The sequence below is a fragment of the Podarcis bocagei genome, assembly GCF_964188305.1.
Source record: "Podarcis bocagei genome assembly, chromosome: Z".
Taxonomy (NCBI): Eukaryota; Metazoa; Chordata; class Lepidosauria; order Squamata; family Lacertidae; genus Podarcis; species Podarcis bocagei.
Genome location: NC_138140.1, coordinates 52820470 through 52840590, shown reverse-complemented (window position 1 = coordinate 52840590; position 20121 = coordinate 52820470). Strand labels below are relative to the sequence as shown.

Here is a 20121-nt window from a genome sequence, read left to right as displayed (position 1 = left end):
TGTACCAGCCCAGCGGGAGGGGCTGCTCCAGCCCATCAGAGCTCCAGCTGTTCCAAGTATTAGTCCCTCCTACCTCCTTTCCGCGCCCTCCCTCCACGCCCGGGCGCACCAATAAGAGACGGGGAAAGTTTGCGCGGAGCCAGTGAGGTGGGGGCGGCGTGCCGCTGGGACCAATCAGCGTGGACCTCGGCTTCTCGTGCTGGAGCGTCGGGGTCGGCTTGGCTGCTTCAGTCTGCCTGGCGCTGCGGTCCAGAGAGCCGTTGTGGCGCTTCTAGCTCGATCGCCCGCTGACTGACTGTCCGACTGGCTGACGTCTCCTTTCCTCCTCTTCCTCCGGGCCTGGAATGCACAACCGAGGGCAGCGGTAGAGCGCGGCAGCCGCCCGGAGGCTAAGATGAAGGGCGGCGGGGCAGCTCCGCCAGTCGCGGCGCCCCCTCCTTGTCCACTGCGCCTCTGCGCGATCCTAGCCGCCGCTCTGCTCAGCGTCAGGGCGGAGCCCACCTGCCAGCGCGTCCGCGCCGCTTTCCAGGCGCTCCAGCCCGGCGCCAAGTGGCTTCCCGAGAGTCCCGGGGCAGGTGAGTTCCTGCTGGCGGGGAGCGGGTGTGCGTGTGTACGCGGCGCAGGCGGCGGGTCCGATGGGGTGGGATGGCAACTTTGCAGCGTTGAGCAGCTCCGGAAGCTTGCGCAACTTCAGAGCCCCCCAGCTGGCTTCTGGCTCTCGGCCCCAGGTGGTGGGGGCTTCTGGGGACGTCTGGTCGGCTCTGGACATCGGAGGTCCTCAAGGAAGGTTGAACTGAAGGGGACGGACCCGGGGTCTGCCTGGGTGGGAAAGGCGACTTTTCTGGCCAGCAGGTGCTGGGGCTGAGCCCGGGCATAGCCTCGAGGAAGGCACCTGGGTGCCCCTCCCCCCAAGCTGCTTTTCCTTGGCCCGGCCAGGGCACCCCACGTTCCACCGCTGCTCGTCGTGTCCAGCGGGTGCCGGTCCTGCTCCCAGCGTCCCGTTCCCGGGCAGATTTCGCTGGAGTTGCGGGGCGGGGCGGGGGGAGTTTTAGGGAATCTTGCGCTTTTTCTTATTTGGGATTCGGAATTAAGTCCGCTCTCCTGTCTGGGTTTACTCCCAGGTAAGAAAGCAGAGCGGTCTACTACTGCCGTCTCCAGTTTTGCTCTTACCCTTTGCAAACGCATTTTTGCGCACTCCGAGGGGGGAACTTGTTCATGGAGCAGGGGGGCCCCTGGATGCTTTGATGCCGAGAGGGGGAGAAATGCTGTGCTGTACGGGCGTGGAGACCCGGTTTTGCATGCAGAGGCTCCAGTTCAATCGCGGGCGTCTCCGGGCGGGGAAGTGGGGGTGCCTCTCGTCTGGTCCTCGCCGTCGGGAATTCAGGGCTGCCCGAGAGGACGCCGAGGTCAGGTTTAGGACCAGACAGCTTTTTCTGGGGAGCCCAGTTGGTGTGGTGGCTGGATGCGCAGCGGCGCCTGGATGCGCAGCAGAAAGTTTTCCAAAGCGCAACATGATCGGGGAGATTCTCTGGCGCTTTATACTTCCATTGGAAAATGTTCGTGGAATGTGTTCATTTATCAATGGTGAGGAGGAAGAGTCTCTTTGAATCCCCGAGGGCCTGGCTGCCAGACTTGTCTCCTGGGCGCCCCTCCCATCTCTCCTCTCTCTCTCTTTCTCTTTTGGGGTGGGGGTTCTTGCTCATTGTCCCTTCCTTGGCTCTTTGTGCGAATAAGCAAGGCAGGAGCAACGCATTAGCTCGTCTGCTTGAAAATGGGAGCCAGCCTGTCCCTTTTGAGTTGCTGTTAACGGTCGTATAAAAGAAAGCTGAAGACGGATTTTTGTGACAATGGGACTGAGGTGGTGGGGTGTGTGTCATGGGCGTAGCCAGGATTTATGTTGGGGTTGGGGGGACTCCCACCTGTCATTGTCCTCTGTCTGCCTCTGTCTGGCAGATTCAGAATGAAATGTCTCAACGGTTGTTTTAAATACTTAATTTTGATCACAGGTACTCAGAAAAAGCTGTCAAAATATTTCTACAATTTCTACTTTTAGTTAAGTGTTTTTATTTATTTACTTCATTTAGGGAGCAGCAGCTGCCCTACCTGCCCTCTGGCTATACCCATTGTGTGTGTGTGTGTGTGTGTGTCCACCCTTTCCTTTCTGGCAAGATTGCAGCTTCTGAAGTATTTTTTCCTCTACAGGGAAGGGGCAGGTGTGTTGAGATGCTCCAGGGTAAACTTCAGCTAGCCATGGCTCCTAGCTGCATTGTCAGTGTTCCCTTCCACTGTTGGAGTCAGTGTTGTTTCTGCATGTCAGTGGCTGGGGATTGGTAGCAGGGAGGGGGCTATTTCACTCAGGGCATCTGGCTTTGAGAACAGGATGCCGGCCGACATGGTCCTCTCCCCTCCCTCCTTGGAGGCTGTGCTTTGGCTGAAAGGCTTCTAGGTCGCTTCAGGTGTGAACTGCCCGCTCATGTCACGAGGGGGCGCTCAAGAGTCTCCTTCTCCCTCTCCACTTGCCTTACCTTGCTTGGACCGCAGCCTCGTTCTGCTCAGGGCCTGATCCTGCAGGGACTTTCCGTAGAGCAGCTGCTACACATGTCCTGCGTGTGTTTACTTGGGAGCATGTCCTCAGAGCTCAGGGGGATGTTCTGCCATGTCAAAGGTGCCCAGAATGGCAGCTGGCATGTGCTCCTGGGGCAGAGTGGGGCAGCTCCCAATATCTGGCTCCAGGGGGGCTCTGAAGTGTGGATGGGGGACCCCTAGCTGGAATCTCTCTGCAGAGCAGACTTATATGCTCTGAGTTTCCCTCTGGGGTTATACTTCTGCCTACCTTGCAGGGTTGTTGTGAAAATGTCTGGAGAAACCATGTGTGCTTGTCTTCATCAACCTTCAAATGGTATATATAGGAGTGCACTGTTATCAGCCCGTCCCCAGATAATAAAGCACACTAGAAACTTCACCACATTGGGGCTGGAACTTGCCCCGGAACAGGGAGCTCTGGAAGAAACCCAACTGTTGGGAGGCTTCTGGGCAAGCCCTGTACTAGCCTGGAGGGGGGACCCTGGGGGGCCTGATGCCTGCACCAAGCGGGGCTCCAGGCTGCACTCTCTGCTAGCCAAAGAACACTTCATGGGAAGCCCAACTTGCCATTCTTGGTCAGCCGAGGAGTGAAGCACGCAGGATAGGGATATGCTGAAGCACTGACCCCCTCAGGGTCATTTGAGGACATCCTGTGGGAATCTGGTTGGTCTTTGATGCAAGCAGGATGCTGGGCGTGATGCACCTTAGCTCTGAAAGAGAAGGGAACAAGCCATGTATCATAAAGACACCACAGTCACTCCTGCACTTCAGCCTGAAGGAAACACAATCTCTGGTGGATTGCCTGGAGCCACTGGCATCTTGTACCACACAGAGATTTGGGTGATGAGCAGCAGTGCAATCAGTTCAGTACCAGCTTGGGCAGATGCTGGAGGAAAAAAAGGACACCAGAAATGAGCTTATGCCCTTTCCAGACATTCAAAGTGTCTTCGCTTTCCTCAAAGAATACTGGGAACTGTAGTTTGTGAATGGTGCCAGGAACTGTAGCTCCGTGGGGGTAACCTAGAGTTCCCAGGATTTTTGTGGGGAGCCATGTGCTTTACGTCTGCAGTGAGGATGGGACCAGATTCTCTTTTTCTGTCACTTGAAATGGAACAAGCATTTGTTCAATTTGAATATCCTTAGATGCATCAAAAAGAGCTGAAAACCACACGATTGCCTTTGACTCCATAACATTTTTACATTTCAAATTCTGGCTTAAAAATGCATCTGTAATTAGTTCTGAAAAGAGCCTTAAAAAGAAAAGGTGTTTTGTTAAGGATTGCAGAATGGGATTCTAGGTGACCTAGAGGGCTACCTTCCCCAGGGGGAGCCCAGGCCAGCTCTTCACAGCACCCAGAACTCCAGTTCAGCACCCGTAAGAATAGGGGCGCAAGGAGTTGGAAGCTCAAAATGAATATGCCCTTGATCATGTGGAGCTCAGCATTAATATCTTCCATTTATCTGAATACCACTTTCCCACAAAATTGTGATCACAGCATATCAAGGGAATAACAATAACAGTTCAAAAATCAGTCTGTACAACATTTCAGGAAAGAATGCAAATAAGCTAACCTAATTTTAATGGCTTACAAGTAAACAGGAGAGAGAACCATGCTGAACCCAGGAATAAAATGGCGATGTGCAGAACTGGAGGTGGGGATGGCGAGTCTTGGTTCCAAAAGGCAATCCTCAGTTGACTTCCATGAGCTGGGTGGTGGCTACACTTGGCATTTGTGGCATCTCATCTTTCACCTGGGTTTCCTCTCTGTCACTTCCCCAACTCTCACCTGGGGAGGTTAATGCTGCCATTCCTCCTTCAAGCCCCACATCTACCCACGGTTTCCTTTTTAAGAACCTAAGAACAGCCTGCTGCATCAGGCCAAATGCCCACCTAGTCTAGGTTGATGATCACCACTGCTGCTTGTGGGAGGGAGTGCTGCAGGTTAACTATACGCTTTGTTACACAAAGTCTGTTGTGCACAAACTCTACTCCTTGTGACACTCCTGTAATCTGTGTGGCCAGTATCTGTGTGGATTACTCCCCTCTTAAAGGTAAAGGGGCCCCTGACCGTTAGGTCCAGTCGTGGCCGACTCTGGGGTTGCGGCACTCATCTTGCTTTACTGGCCGAGGGAGCCGGTGGACAGCTTCCGGGTCATGTGGCCAGCAGGACTAAGCCACTTCTGGCAAACCAGAGCAGTGCACGGAAACGCCGTTTACCTTCCCGCCGGTACTTGCACATGACGTGCTTTCGAACTGCTAGGTTGGCAGGAACTCCCCTCTTAAGGTGGCATAAATTGTTCTCCTCTTCCCCATTCCATCCTCACAACAACCTTGTGAGGTAGGTTAGTCTAAGAGATCGGGACTGACTCCAAGGTCACCCAGGGAGCTTCATGGCTGAGTGGGGATTTGAACCCTGGTCTCCCAGGTCACAGTCCAACACTCTTGCAACCATTACACTGCACTGGCTCTCAATTCACAAGCCACCCACTCGCCCCCTTTTCCTTAGCACTGCTTTGTATCTGCACCAGGTTATTTCAATTAGAAAATGCTCATTTTCTGCCAAGCCTTTCAAGCAAACTTGTTTGAAGTTCATAGCAGACATACGTACATACAACTGGAGGAAGGAGGCGAAGAGGGGGCTTGGATAAGACTACCGTATTTTTCTCAAATGAGAAATGAAAGAAAACTGGGAGAGAAAGAGAGGGAGCAATAAACTGGGAGACAGAGCTCCACTACCATTCCAGAATGACTCTTCCCTGATTCCTGAGATTTATGTAGTCAGTTCTGGAAAGTAAATGATCAGCTAAGTGTAATTACTCTGCAGAGATCTTCTAGAATGGGCCTATTCTGAGACAGATAAGAGGCAGCCATTGTGTTCATTATGGCAACATGTTATTATGGTCTTCAGCAAACGGAGGTCCCACCAGCATCCCCACAGCAAGAATGAAATGCAAAAGACTCCTGTCTCTGGGCCAGTCTGGACCTTTTCACACAGCTGCCAGGCTCAGGGTGACCATGGGATTTCTCAACCTGTGGCAGTTCTGTGATCACTGAATCTGTGCATGTATTTTCCAGGGACGGTCCTGGAATTACAAAAGCCATTCGGGCTTCTGATTCAATACTGGGATGTACATGGGTGTAGCCGGGGGGGGGGGCAGCTGCTCCCCCCTCAAATCAATAAAAATACATAGCAAACTGAGGTCCCCCCCCCACAAAAGCCCTGCTGCTCCTAACAAAAATCTTGGCTATGCCCACCCCCCTGGCCACCGCCACTGAACATGGGGAGGAGGATGAGCTGGTGCTTGCCCTGAGTGGCGGCCATGGCAGCAGCAGTGGTGGCTGCACAGCAACGTCCCATTGCCCCTCTATGGCCTCTGCATGGCTGCTGCTACCAGTCTCCTCCCTTGGGCAGCTTGGGGTGGCTCCTGCAGAGTGGGTGGGGAGGAGGAGAGGCTGCTGCTGCTGCTGCAAAGCCTTGCATGATGTCCTGGCTCTGAGGTGCAGGCAGAGGGAAGGGCCACCCTGGCTGGGAAGAAAGGGGTGCAAGGAGTCTGATTTTTTTTAAAAATAAAAAAAATCTCTTTGTGCATCCACACCTAATCTTGCCCCTTTCTAAAAAATTATTTGTTTGTGTTTTTCCTCTTGTAAATCTACAAAGAATAACATAAAATTAAATTGGGATTAAGGGGTTTTCTCAGGACAGTGGAGGAGGGTACGGGTGCTCTGTCCCCTTGGTCTATTGGTGGAGGAGAGGCTCTGCTGGGGTGCTGGTAACAAAAATGGGGGTGGAGTGGGGGAGTAAAGGAGGGTCAGTTGGTGTGTGTGTGAGAAACACACACTATTTTCATCTGAGATGTGTTTGAGGGTACATTTGTGAATAGAGATGGGTGAATTTGTGGAAGCAAGAACATCTCCACAGAGGAGGGGGAGGTAAGCATGTATGTATGTATGTATGTATGTATGTAGCTCAACAGCTGGGTCCCAATTCCTCCACAGTGGCCTTAGCCCTGGTTAGAATCACCAGACATACAGTGAAGCCAAAGTTCAGCTTGCCCAGTTAAGCCCAAAAGGCACATAGAGGGAAGTGCCAGCCAGAGTGGCTTGCTGCCGTTTGGCAAGCATAGAGGCAGGGAAACAACCCTAACAATGACACACAAAAGCCATGGTTTGCAAGCCCACTTCAGCGCACAGCGTCACTTCCTAGTTCACAGGAAGCAACAGTTTATGTGTTCAGGTGTAACATGCTTACATTCACATTTGCAGAGAGCATAAGAGAGAGCACACCATGCCTTCTGCACAGCATGCCCACTGTATCTTGGTATTACCACCAATTTATTGCTCCAAAAGGAGCCCACTTCAAAAGAGTTCCTGGATTTGCAAACCCATCCTCACATGCCAACTAGATAATGGCTAGTGTATATAGACAGATCAGCTTCATGACACACACACAAACACACACACGCAGAGAGAGAGAGAGAGAGACTCCAACAGGGGAGAAGTTTCCACAAATGTGCATACTGAAATAACTGCTTTTGGAGAAGGGGCATGCAAAGCCCCGTCATTTGTTTTTACCAGCACAAATAGGATTGCCTTGGGTTACCTTTCCTTCCTTTTCTTCTGAGCCTCCAGAGGGCATATATATATATTCAGTTAATAATAATAATAATAATAATAATAATAATAATAATAATAATAATAATATAGAGACACACCAGCTAGTCTCCACAAGTTATTCTGTAAGCAGAGAGGGAATCTGCTTTAACCATTGTTTGCTAGTATGGTGACTTCAGCCATGAAAGGGAAATTAAGCTTCCAGACAGCTGTGATAACTTTTATTGCTGTGGCTGTCTGATGCAGAGCTAGCAGGGGAAGAAATCCACAGAAATATGGTCTCCCTGATGTCCTCCTGTGCTTTGCTCTCCAGAGGGCTGAGCACAGTTCAGCAACATAAGCTGTGGTTTTGCTCTTGGTTCTGGGCACCACAGTTCAAGAAGGACACTGACAAACTGGAACGTGTCCAGAGGAGAGCAACCACAATGGTCAAAGGCCTGGAAACGATGCCTTATGAGGAACGGCTAAGGGAGCTGGGCATGTTTAGCCTGGAGAATAGGAGGTTAAGGGATGTTATGATAGCCATGTTCAAATATATAAAAGGATGTCACATAGAGGAGGGAGAAAGGTTGTTTTCTGCTGCTCCAGAGAAGCGGACACGGAGCAATGGATCCAAACTACAAGAAAGAAGATTCCACCTAAACATTAGGAAGAACTTCCTGACAGTAAGAGCTGTTCGACAGTGGAATTTGCTGCCAAGGAGTGTGGTGGAGTCTCCTACTTTGGAGGTCTTTAAGCAGAGGCTTGACAGCCATATGTCAGGAGTGCTCTGATGGTGTTTCCTGCTTGGCAGGGGGTTGGACTCGATGGCCCTCGTGGTCTCTTCCAACTCTAGGATTCTATGATTCTATGATTCTATGATTTAATGCAACATGGACAGCAAGTAAACAAATGACTCTCATACAGACTGAGAAAAGCCAGGAGTGGAACAGAGGAAATTGCTTTAAATCAGGTCAGGCCATTTGGCCACTCAACCTGGGGTTGTTTCATTCAACTGCTAGTGACCACTAAAGGTCTTGAACAAAAAAAGTTTTGGTTGCATTGCAGGGGGTTGGACTAGATGGCCCTTGGGGTCCCTTCCAGCTCTATGATTCTATCATTATGTGGAGAAGAACATTGTCAGGATTTTGTTAGTAATATAGAATTCTCTCTTGGACATTCAGTAAGTACCAGAAAGATTAAACATGCCTTGAGTCTGGTCTTCCTGTTCATGATGTTGAAATGGGGGCCTGTTCATTCTCTTTGCTCCCTGCTGCCCTCCAGGGTGTAGCTATGGAGCCCCAAATCAAGGTGCAATGCTTTCCCCAGGGCAGGAGCTGCTTTAGCCCTGCTTCAGGTGTCAGTCTGGAGGGGATTAACCTACCCAAGCATTTGCCCCACCTTTGGTACAAGCAAGCGATAACTGCAGTGCATTGTCTAGTTGTAGATAGATACGCCTTCGATAGTACACCTGTGTTGGGCTTTTTCTACCATTGCTTTATGCATACTGTGTTACACTTACACATTTGGGGGAGCACTGGGGCCCCTATGTGTTTAAAAGAGGCATCTCCTCTGTGTTTAAGAGAGGCATCTCCTACAGAAACCTGAAATTGAACAAGGTCAGTAAAGCTGCATAACAAACTAAGGACTTATCCTCACTTCCCTTTCCTCTGCACTTTCCAGGCATCGCACACAATTTAAAGCTCCATGTCCAAGTGTCCTGTTGTTGTTCCAGAGCTTTAAAGCTCAATAGGAGCAAATCACAATCCTAGAAAATCTCAAGTGATGTTTGCTCCAATTCAGCTTTAGAGAGCAGGTTTTTGCAGGGGCAAAGTTTGGGGCAAAAATTCTCTCTCCCCCTCCCTCCCTCCCTCCCTCCCTCCCTCCCTCCCTCTCTCTCCCTTCCCTCTATTTGAGTTGATTATTCTCGTTTAAGTCTCTAGAAGCACCAAACTAGGATAATAGAATCAAAGAATTGTAGAGTTGGAAGGTACACTTGAGAGTAATCTAGTTCAACCCCCTGCAAGGCAGGACATCCCTGACAGAAGACCAGTCAACCTCTGCTTAAAAACCTCCAAGGAAGGAGAGCCCACCACCTCTCGGGGGAGACTGTTCCACTGCCAAACAGCCCTCACTGTCAGAAATTTTTTCTGAATGCATAGTTGGAATCTCCTTTCTTGTAGCTGGAAGCCATGGGTTCGAGTTCTGCCTTCCAGAGCAGGAGAAAACAAATTGAAGGTGCTGAGTTCTTCCCTGAGACCTTGGAGGCTGAATTGAACTGAAGGGGAGGAGAATTGCAGTTCATAGCTTGCTCCTAGCAGATGATGTTGGCTGCTTGGACTTTTCCCCTGGCTCACAGCATTTGTGTCTGCTTGCTGCTTCCCCAGCACATCTCTGCAAAAGTGGCAGATATGGATGCCCTCCTGGAAAAATAGGAAGGATTAACCTGTAACATTTCGGTACAGAGAAATGAGACTTTTGGAGAGGAGGTTAAGTGAAAAGCATCTGCAGAACCTGGAGTTGTTGTGGTGATTGGCTTCTCCTGGGCATGTATGCATTATAGATATATATGTGATTTCAAAGTGGGTGCTAATGATGCTTTTGGTCGCTTTCCTCCTTCCCCATTTAGTAGTGTGCGGCAGTTTTCAGGTCTTTTAGTTTGCCACATAATTGAGTTTTCCGCTCTTAATTATTTCAGGCCCGTAAGTTATTCTCTTGATAGCAGAGAAGCAAGGAACAGGCTCCCCCCTTCCTTCCAAACTGCCTCAACCTGCTCGCAGCAATTGCTGTACACTGTGGCCATTTAGGGCTTGTTCCTCCTCTGCCAAGGGATTAATTTTAACAACTTCCTGAAGTGCTCTCTTCCCTTGTGTTCCTCTTCCCTTGATGGCTTTAGGAACTGTGTTATGTATTTATGTGCATAATTAAAATATATGGGAGCTATAGACCCCTACAGATTGGAAATGCGCTCTTTTTATGGTTGGAAATGTTCAGAATCTGTCTTGGATGTTCACATGGCCCTCTGTGTTATTTGAGAATCTTATGATTTTATCAGCAAATGTTAACTTAATCCCACCCCCTCCCCATGAGGCAGAGAACTGTAGAAATTAATATCTTTCACTGTTTTGTTCAGGGATAGAACATCTGCCCTGCATGTAGAAGCTCCCAGGTTCAGGCTCTGGAAGAGCTGCTCTCTGAACCCTTGGTTTGCTGCTGTCAGTCAGTGCAGTTAAAACTGAGGTAGACGGACCGATGACTTGTGCTGGCTGGGTGTGATGGTAATGGTAATCCAAAACATCAGGTTGGCCAGGGCTGTTCTTGAGTGTTCAAAGTACTCCACACACATTGTCTCAGAAACCGTAATGACAGTGCTGTAAGAGGCCCCCAGTTGTCTCCTGCTCCATGTTTTTATTCACTTGGATAACAAAGGCTTGTATCTTCAGGGCAAAGTGCTTCATGTGTTTTTAGGTTCTTGTGATAAGCTAAGAGGAGGTGTTCCTGCAGAAGGTCATCTGGCAGGTTTCTAGGAGAAGCAGCAGCATCTGGGTGCAGGGCTTCCCAAATCATGACTCTTGTGCTACACTAGCTCAGTTGTGGCATGTGTCAAGTCCCCAGAACTCCACGTGGCAGAACCACGTGCCAGGTACATGTGGTGCTTCCATATTTATTGGTTTTGTTGCATTTATATCCTGTCTTTTTCTCCAAGGAGCTTAAGGTAGAGTGCACAGTTCCCCACTTCCTCATTAATCCCCACAACAACCTTGTGAGGTAGCTTAGACCAAAGAGGCATGGACTGGCCCAAGGCCACCCAGGGAGTTTCATGGCTGAGTGGGGATTTGAACCTGATCTCCTGGGTCCCTAGTCTGATGCTCTAAACATTATACCACACTGGGTCATATGGGTGAACATTGAGCCAGTCCCTGTTGGATGCGGCACCTACCCCATTTGTTTTTCCACATGTGTTGGGACTGAAGCCCACCGCAGGTTCCAAACTAGTGACCAGAGGGATATCTGGGGAGAGTGGGCTCCTCGCCACCTGGAGAAACACCTGGAGGAAAGCTGCAGGCAGATGAAGTACAGAGTGATCCACCATGCTGGATTCCTCACTGGCCTGGCAAGGCAGCATGAGGACTGCTGGGGGGGGGGGAGAGGGTGTCAAATTTTGTCACGGGCCTCAAAATAGAAAAGAAAAAGGCCTTGAGGGCTGCAGTTGGACTGCCCTTGGTTGTGTTGGACTGCCCTGTTCTAAATTATTCCATCTTTAGTTTGGGCTAGAAGTTATGGGCATGTGTGTGTGCGTGTGTGGTGATCCTGAGACTACCTGCCTGTGAAAGAGGTGCTCTGCCTGTTGAGTCACAGCCCTAACACTCTCTCCTCTCAACCACACAGGGGCCCTGCCTCGTGCTATGGTGGATTTGCTTAAGATCAAGAGACTTCCTTTGCTTGTGCTGGGGTACCCATGGCATCATCCTTTTCCTGGCCATTGCAACCTCAACCCGGCACAGCTTGACTAAGACACACTACATTTGGGCCTGGAGGCGGGAGGGTGTCACACAGGATAAGGCATAACAGATGCCCTAAGCCAGATCCTCCTTGTGTTCTGGTTTTTATAACCTATTGAGCCTCGTTGGTATACAATTTATCTCTTTTTAATTAGGTTCTTAAAAACAGATAGCCCAGAGCTTGACCTGCGTGTTGTCATTCCCCGCCAGCCATTACCACCTCCTTGTTCTGCACCACTGTGGGCATGGAAAAACTTTCTGCAACAGACGCCCGATGTATTTATTGCATTGCGGATATATGAGCTTTCCAGTAAAATAAAATATGGCACAAGAAAATCTAATTGCCTAATAATTCTCTCGTGCTTTTTTATATATACTGGTATATAAAAAGTGTGATCCCCATGGTACACCTCTGCCTGCCATCAAACACATCCCTGCTAGGCTGCTGCTCCATCTGGTCTTTTTGGGGGAAACTGTTCTTGTTTGAGATTTGTAAAGAAATGGTTTGAAGCTGCCAAATTCCACACAATGCAATGCTTCCCCCCCTTTGGCTTTCTCTCCCACTCCAATTTTCTGGGGGTGCTCTTGCCACAGACTCTTCTTGGATACTTTTTTGAACTCTCGCTGAGATGCAAAGTTCAACTTTGTACCACATTTTTCCGGAACAGGTTGGGCTATGCAGTGGCTGAATCTAGACTTTTGAAGGTCCCTTGCTGGATATGGGAGACAGAAATTCTGGGCAAATGTGAATCAAGAGCCCAACAGGCAGGATGTGCTGCTCCATTGACCAGACAGAAGGGTTGTCTTAATGCTGTTTTGTCTGTCTTAACAGACAAAAGGGTTGTCTTAATGCTGTTTTGTCTGTCACAGGGCCTGCTCCTTTCTGTGGAGGAATTCCAGCCTGGGTATGGTGTCAGGTAGCTAGCCAGGATGAGCACCTTTTAACAGGACATTCGCTCTAGGCAGCTGCTTGGCTCGTGAGTTGTGGTTGCATCTCTTGAGCTGTGGCAGGCAGTCACAAGCCATGGGGATGTTGCCTTGGGGCAAGAGGTTGTGCTCAGTGGTGCTTCTGCTCTGTCCAGCTTCGCTCATCTGTCTTATGCCTTTATTAATGTTACGGAAAAATCTAGGTGTGAGGCTGCTCAGTCACCAGCTCGTTGGGCAGAGTCTGTGGGTCCCTGCGGAATAAAGGAAGGAGTCCAGCCACCAACCGGAGCAAATAGCTGTAGACCAAAGTTTATTGCGCAACAGGTTCAAAGAGGAATCAAGGACTTTTAAAATTTCCCACCATATCCCAGAATACAGTTCGTACAGCATCATTGCTACATCACTGACATCTCACAAAAGGGGAGGGGTTAACCTTGGCAAACATGTCCAGACAAGTCCTTGGTACAAGATTAGCATAAGCAGACATGTCAGGGCAAGACCCAGGTATAAGATTAGCATAGGCAAACACCTCTGAAGTCCCACCACCCAAAGTACAATAGAACTTCCTTTGCATGTCTGGACCCCTTGGCAAGTCCAGTGATGGGGTTAGGCTTTCCTTGGCCAACAATCAGCTCAGCAATTGCCACCTCTGGGCACTTCGTGGGGTAGGAGGTGTGTATACATGTCCCCAGGCTTGGGGAGGTGGCAGTGAAAAGAGTCCTTTTTCCAAGGGCAAAATAGTGTTGAAATAGAGGAAACTGGCAAAGGAGTTGATTTTATATGATTGTTAAAGCTAGGTAACTTCCCTGAGCTGTCAAGTTGAAATGATACATTTATGCATAATATTTGTAACATTTAGCAACTTTAAAGATGTGACCCCCCCCTTAATTTCCATAACAATTAATAAGGGCAGGCTGGTTGGTGTTTGGTCTGTGGGCTGCAGTTGTGAAAACTGAGCAGCAGAAAGAGATCAGAATGGGCACACTTTCCCCCAGTGTTGTATTGCTAGAACCGAGGGTGGGTTTCCTTCTCAGAGGGGGTTGACAATGGCATAGTTGCAAATAAGGGGGTGTTTTGGGAGACTGAGAAGAGCAATTGTGAGATACAGTAGCTTTGAGGTGCCTTCATCTTCCCCTCCCCACCAACCACCTGAAAACAGATCAGAAGATAAAGCAATCTTTAGGCTAAGGACCATTAAGCAAATAAATTATCTTAGCTGCCAGAGAGAGAGAGATTTTTTCTCCAGAGAGCTCTCAGACTTGAATTAAAATGATTGGGAGGAGAGTGTTGCATGCTCCGGCAGATTTGATGCTCTGTGGGGCTTATTCATCTCTCCACCTGAGGCTAGTGCTTGGCAGCTATGCAGCAGAACAAGAGTTGCACCTGAACACTTCCCCAGGGGTGACCAGGTGTGTCTAACTGCCCTCTTTGTCGGTGAGCAGATTTCTGCAGCAGCCTTGCATGGAAGTGAGCTTAGTGTGGTTTAGCACAAACGTTTGGCTCCCAAATGTGTTTACTAGTTGGCTTGCCCTCGTGGGTGGCCGTTTGCCATTTGCAGCACATCAAGTGGTCTGGAAAACAGAGATGGGTGAGTGAGAGAATCTACCAGTTTTGCAAACTCTTCATTTGGGAGGCAATTTTTACTTCTTGCCTGATGCCTGCATTGTAGAGGGTGCTGGACAAGGGGATCCAGAGAATCCTTTCCAACTCTGTAGACATTGAGAAGGCCAGCACAAAAGAACAGGGCAGAAAGAGTGAGGGAGATGCCACACTTTGCAGTGAGATGCAGCTGTTTTGGTTTAGCCAAATGTCCCTGGATCCAGCCCAGCAGGCCTTTATTCTTTCTTCAGGGTTCAATTCCCACTCAACCCAGAAGCTGCTTGGGTGACCTTGGGGGCAAGTCTCTGCCTGTCTCAGCTTAGCCTACCCCACAGGGTTGTTGTGGGAGGGTTAAATGAGGAGGGAGAGAGACACATGCATGCCACCTTGAGCTCCTTGGAGGAAAAGGTGGGATACCAAGGCAATCAATCAATCAATCAATCAATCAATCAATCAATCAATCAATGATAACATAAATAGTCACTGATTCCCACAGTCCTGGCTCAGGAAGGAACAATGTCATTTTCACGTTCTGTTTCCCTGTAACGGCACAGTCCAGCTCACTCCCATACTTCTTCACCTCCCTCCCTCTTGCTCTGAAACCTAATTTCCTGGCTTTGCAGCTGTTCTGGTCTGCTTCCCCTGCATTTAAGTTCCTTAAAACAATCTGGCTTTTTCAGTGCAAGGGGGAATCATGCTAGAAGAGTCATATGGATGGTGAAGCGTTCCTGCGGGGCCAGCACCTGGCTGCTGACAGGGGCCAGCCAAATATATGAAGCCTGAGGGGCTGCGGACAGTCAGACACACACCTCCCAATTCCCTTGACTAAATAGAGCCCCCATGACCAGGCATAGTGTACCTCAATATCACTTGCCGTCAAAGCCCATAGGTTTGCCTCTTTCTTGCTATGCTTTGAGGGCATGTCTTCCATCCTCCTGTGTTACTATCTTTGAGCATGATGCACAGGGACCATGCTGTCAGAAAGACTTCCTGCCCTCACTGAGGCTTCCTGTGGTGATAGAACGGTGTCTGGTTGCCTTCTATAGCAGAGAAAGTGGGCTTGCCAGCCAACGGTGCCCTGTGCAACTGGAGCATCCCCTCCCACCTGGGGTGTTTAATATTTCCCTTTGTGTTTTTGTTTTTAATGTGCTTTTTACTGAGCAGAAGAACAGGCGGTGCTTGTCTGGCATTCCTTTGCAGTTAGCCAAGGAGTCTAATGCCCTTATAAAAATGGATAAAACAAGAGAGGAAGATTTAATTTGTGCACTAGAGATGACTTACTGGAGGGCAAGTGGCAAGGGTCTTGTGCTCCTTGTTCAGGGCAGGTCAAGAGCGCCAAAGGGGCTCTGTCCAGCCCAGCCTCCTGTTCTCACAGTGGCCACAAAGGCCCACAAGCCAGGACTCTCCCCGCTTGCAGCTTCCGGCAACTGCTGCTCAGTAAGCACTACTGCCACCAACCACGGAGGCAGAGCATGGCTATCAGCTTGATCCAAATGTAATCCTTCCCTTTCTTTGCTAAAATGGATGGTTCCAGGGCCTGGTCTTGTGGGTACATGAGGTCATTCCCTTTCCAAAGCTAAGCAGGTCTCAATCTGGCCCAGATTTTCTCAGGAGATCACTGGGGAAGACACTTTGTAGGCAGACGGGAGTCCCATATTGGGAGAAAGGTGGGATATAAATAAATCACACCTGACCTTGCCTTTGCCAACATGGTGCCCTCTAGCTCTTTTGGACGACAACTCCTGCCAGCCCCAACCAGCACAACCCATGCAGATGTGGTCCAAAATAGATGGAGGGGGAGGGGCTCCGGGTTGATGCAAATGCATCAAAATTATATCTGTGAGTTTTTAGAAAAAAGAAAACCTCACAGTAGGGCTGCTATGAAGGGGTTCCTGTTCCACCCCCTTCCTCTCTGGGGTCCAGATGCAATGTGCAGCTTGACTGGTGGAAAGAGAGGAAACAGCACAAATATTCCAATCACAGACCAGAGCTCTCCAGTATTCCTTTACCAAAGCACCCAGAGTCTCTGAACATACCGGTTCCTGCCTCTCTGTTTGAGGACTTGCTGTGTGCTAATGGGATGCTCCCTGATGTTCTGCCTGCAGGATCAGATTTGCAGGTATGCATCCCTAGAGGCCTGACATGCTGCTCCCGGAAAATGGAGGAGAAATACCAAGCCATGGCTCGTTCCAACATGGAGCAGCTCCTGCAGTCAGCCAGCATGGAGCTGAAGTTCCTCATCACCCAGAACGCGGCGACATTCCAAGGTAGGTGGCAGCGTTGCGTGGTGGGTCTTCCAGGTAAGTGGAGCTTCTGCTGGGAAGTCCTGAGGTGGGAAGGCCACTGGCTGGGGTTAGCCAGGCATGCCAGGTTGGGTATCTTCAAAGGGTCAGGGAGTAAGTCTCCCATCCTTCTTCCTGAGTTTATGAAACATGGCTAAGCTGCAACTATGATTGCTGCAGGTGCCCACTGAGTTGCTCAGAAGTTGAGCTTCAGGTTGGCACAGTTCATTCTGGGATCTCCCGGTGGAGATCCAATCTGTTGCTGTAGTACAAAAAACCAGCACTTCTCCTGCCTCACATAATACTCACGTTGCAATCAGCGGTCTGCTGGTCCCTACAGTATTCATAGTCCATTAATAGATCATCTCACTGCAGTAACTACTAAGCAGCGAACAATCACTTTTTTAAAAAGTATGTTTAGAACTTAGTAAAATGAATAATTCCTTTTCAGCCTGGCCTTTGGCTTGATCTTAACTATCCATGGCCTTTTAGAGTGGGTGGGATGTGGGGTTTTTTATTTTGTTTCCAAAAAATGTTTTATACACCCCACCCCCTGTATTTTTCGCTCTATAAGACGCACCAGACCACAAGACGCACCTAGTATTTGGAGGAGGAAAGCAAGAATAAAAATATTCTGAATTTCAGAAGCCAGAACAGCAAGAGGTGTCGCTGTGCAGCAAAAGCTTCTGTGCAGCCTGCATTCGCTCCATAAGACGCACACACTTCCCCTTACTTTTTAGGAGGGAAAAAGTGAGTTTTATAGAGCAAAAAAAACAGCATATATAGAGAAAGAGAGAGAGATTTACATCAATAATATTTTATCTAAATCAAAATCAGCACGTGTGGCTGTTTGGGCTACTGCACTGGATTAATAATAATAATAATAATAATAATAGTAATAATAATAAATTTATTTGTATCCCGCCCTCCGCAGCCGAAGCCAGGCTCAGAGCGGCTAACATCAAATGTATAACACATTAACATAAAATCAGACAATCAATTAAAATACATCCTCAAATCAGATCAGGATCAGAATAAAATCCAGTCAGATGGCAACCCGCAGATTAGGGTTGGGGACCTTAAATGCTCACCAGGCCCAACTGTTTGTGCTGAACTTATATGGGCCTGTGAGGAAAAATTGGGAGGCCTCTTTAATGCAAGTTCTTATGAAAGGGGAGAGGGAGTCAGGCTGTGCCCTGGCCAAAGGCCTGGTGGAACAGCTCTGTCTTGCAGGCCCTGCGGAAAGATGTCAAGTCCCGCAGGGCCCTAGTCTCTTGTGACAGAGCGTTCCACCAGATCGGAGCCACAGCCGAAAAAGCCCTGGCTCTGGTTGAGGCCAACCTAACTTCTCTGTGGCCTGGGACCTTCAGGATGTTCTTATTTGAAGACCGTAAGTTTCTCTGTGGGGCATACCAGGAGAGGCGGTCCCGTAGGTACGAGGGTCCTAGGCCGTATAGGGCTTTAAAGGTTAAAACCAGCACCTTGAACCTGATCCTGTACTCCACCGGGAGCCAGTGTGTCTGGTATAGCACCGGGTGAATGTGATCTCGCAGCAAAGACCCCGTAAGGAGTCTCGCCGCGGCATTCTGCACCCGCTGGAGTTTCTGGGTCAGTCTCAAGGGCAGCCCCACATAGAGCAAGTTACAATAATCCAGTCTGGAGGTGACTGTCGCGTGGATCACAGTGGCTAGGTCAGGGTGAGAGAGATAAGGAGCCAACTGCTTAGCTTGGCGGAGATGAACAAATGCCGCCTTTGTTGTAGCTGCAATCTGCACCTCCATGGAAAGGGAGGTGTCGAGGATTACACCCAAACTCTTAAAGGACGGTGCTGGCACTAATTGCACCCCTGCAAGAGATGGGAATTGCCCCCCCCCCATCCCATATCCTCCCTTCCCAGCCAAAGGACCTCTGTCTTCGAAGGATTTAACTTCAACCGGCTCCCATGTAACCATCCAGCCACAGCTTCCAAACATCTGATCAGTGTTTCTGGGGCTGAGTCAGGATGGCTATCCATCAACAGATAGAGTTGGGTGTCATCAGCATACTGATGGCAGCCCAGACCAAAACTCCGGACAAGCTGGACGAGGGGGCGCATAAAGATGTTGAAAAGCATCGGGGAGAGTATCGCACCCTGAGGTACTCCACACACCAAGGAGTGGCGCGATGACAATTCCCCCCCCAAGCGCCACCCTCTGTCCCCGACCAGAGAGAAACGAGTGCAGCCATTGAAGGACTGTGCCCTGGATCCCCACGTCAGCAAGGTGGTGGTCCAGAAGTTCGTGATCGACCATGTCGAAGGCTGCTGACAGGTCTAGAAGAATCAGCAGCCCCAACCTGCCTCGATCCAGCTTCCTATGAAGATCATCTGTTAGGGCGACCAGAGCCACCTCGGTCCCATGACCAGCGCAGAAGCCAGACTGGAATGGATCCAGGGCCGATGTTTCATCCAGAAACCCACCAAGCTGTTCAGCAACCACTCTCTCAATCACCTTACCCAGGAATGGAAGATTCAAAACCGGGCGGTAATTGGATAGATCTAAGGGATCTAATGACGTTTTCTTTAAGAGCGGGCGCACCACTGCCTCCTTCAGTTCCCCTGGGAATGTCCCGGTGCCAAGAGACAAATTGATGATATCACCCAGGGGGCCCCGCACCTCGTCTGGACACGCTCTAATCAGCCAAGACGGTCACGGGTCAAGAGGACAGCTTTCCAGCTTTCCAGCTTGGAGGAGTCTGGATAGTTAATGATCATCACCCCTGTAGACCAGGGGTAGGCAACCTAAGGTCCATGGGCTGGATCTGGCTCAATCGCTTTCTCAATCCAGCCCATGGTTTAAATAAAATGTGTCCTTTTATTTAAAATGCATCTCTGGGTTATATGTGGGGCATAGGAATTCGTTCGTTATTTTAAAAAAAAATATAGTCCGGCCCCCCACAAGGTCTGAGGAATGGTGGACCCGCCCACAGCTGAAAAAGGTTGCTGACCCCTGCTGTGGACTCTGTACTCAAGAACAGTGATCTTAACAGCACCACCAAGGATCTGTTCTTACCTGCATAATCTCCTGTCACAGCTGTACAGATGTCTTTGAGCTGTGCATCTACATCCACCCACAAACATTTCAATAAGAATTATTTATGTTTTAAACAGCAACAGATTGGTAGTTATAAACATCTATTTGAAAACTGAGGTGTGTGTTGATATTCATGCAAGGCTGCTGCAGAAAGGTTGAAACGCAGACAAACCAAACCATGAACCCCCAGGCCATCACAAGAGTGGAGGAGTTTCATGATAGGAGTCCTTCAGGTAAGCAGCCTTTGGAAGTTTTCCTGCCTGAAGTGTTAACAAGTTTTCAGTCGTGGAAACTTGGGCTAAAGCAGGTATTACAACACCATTCTCCCAGAGAAAAAGCCTGGGATTGTCAGAAGGGGGAAATAGCAAGTTGTGGCTCTTTCTCCATCTGCGTGTAGCAGGGTGAGATAGTGGTGACTCCCCTCTTCTGGATCATTTATTTGGGGTCTTGGCAGTCTATCTCTGTGGGGGTTTTATAACAGAATCTAAACAACATAAGGACAAATCTAGTAAGAAACCGAACAGCGCTATGAAAAGTCTTTCCCTTAGAAACAGCTAGTTCTGTGA

General features: G+C 49.3%; 1 protein-coding gene across 3 annotated transcripts in view; it reads left to right on the top strand.

The window, feature by feature from the left end:
- The first annotated feature begins 200 nt into the window (after window positions 1–200).
- Window positions 201–20121, top strand: part of GPC3 (glypican 3) — a 280416-nt gene continuing 260495 nt past the window's right edge. The window contains exons 1-2 of one of the 3 annotated variants that reach the window (XM_081180469.1): window positions 201–575; window positions 16308–16469. In XM_081180469.1, the coding sequence (XP_081036595.1) occupies window positions 395–575; window positions 16308–16469 (343 nt within the window). In that variant the 5' untranslated portion in view covers window positions 201–394. Of the gene's footprint in view, window positions 576–16307; window positions 16503–20121 lie in introns of all 3 variants that reach the window. The other 2 variants (XM_081180468.1, XM_081180470.1) reach the window with 2 other exon arrangements.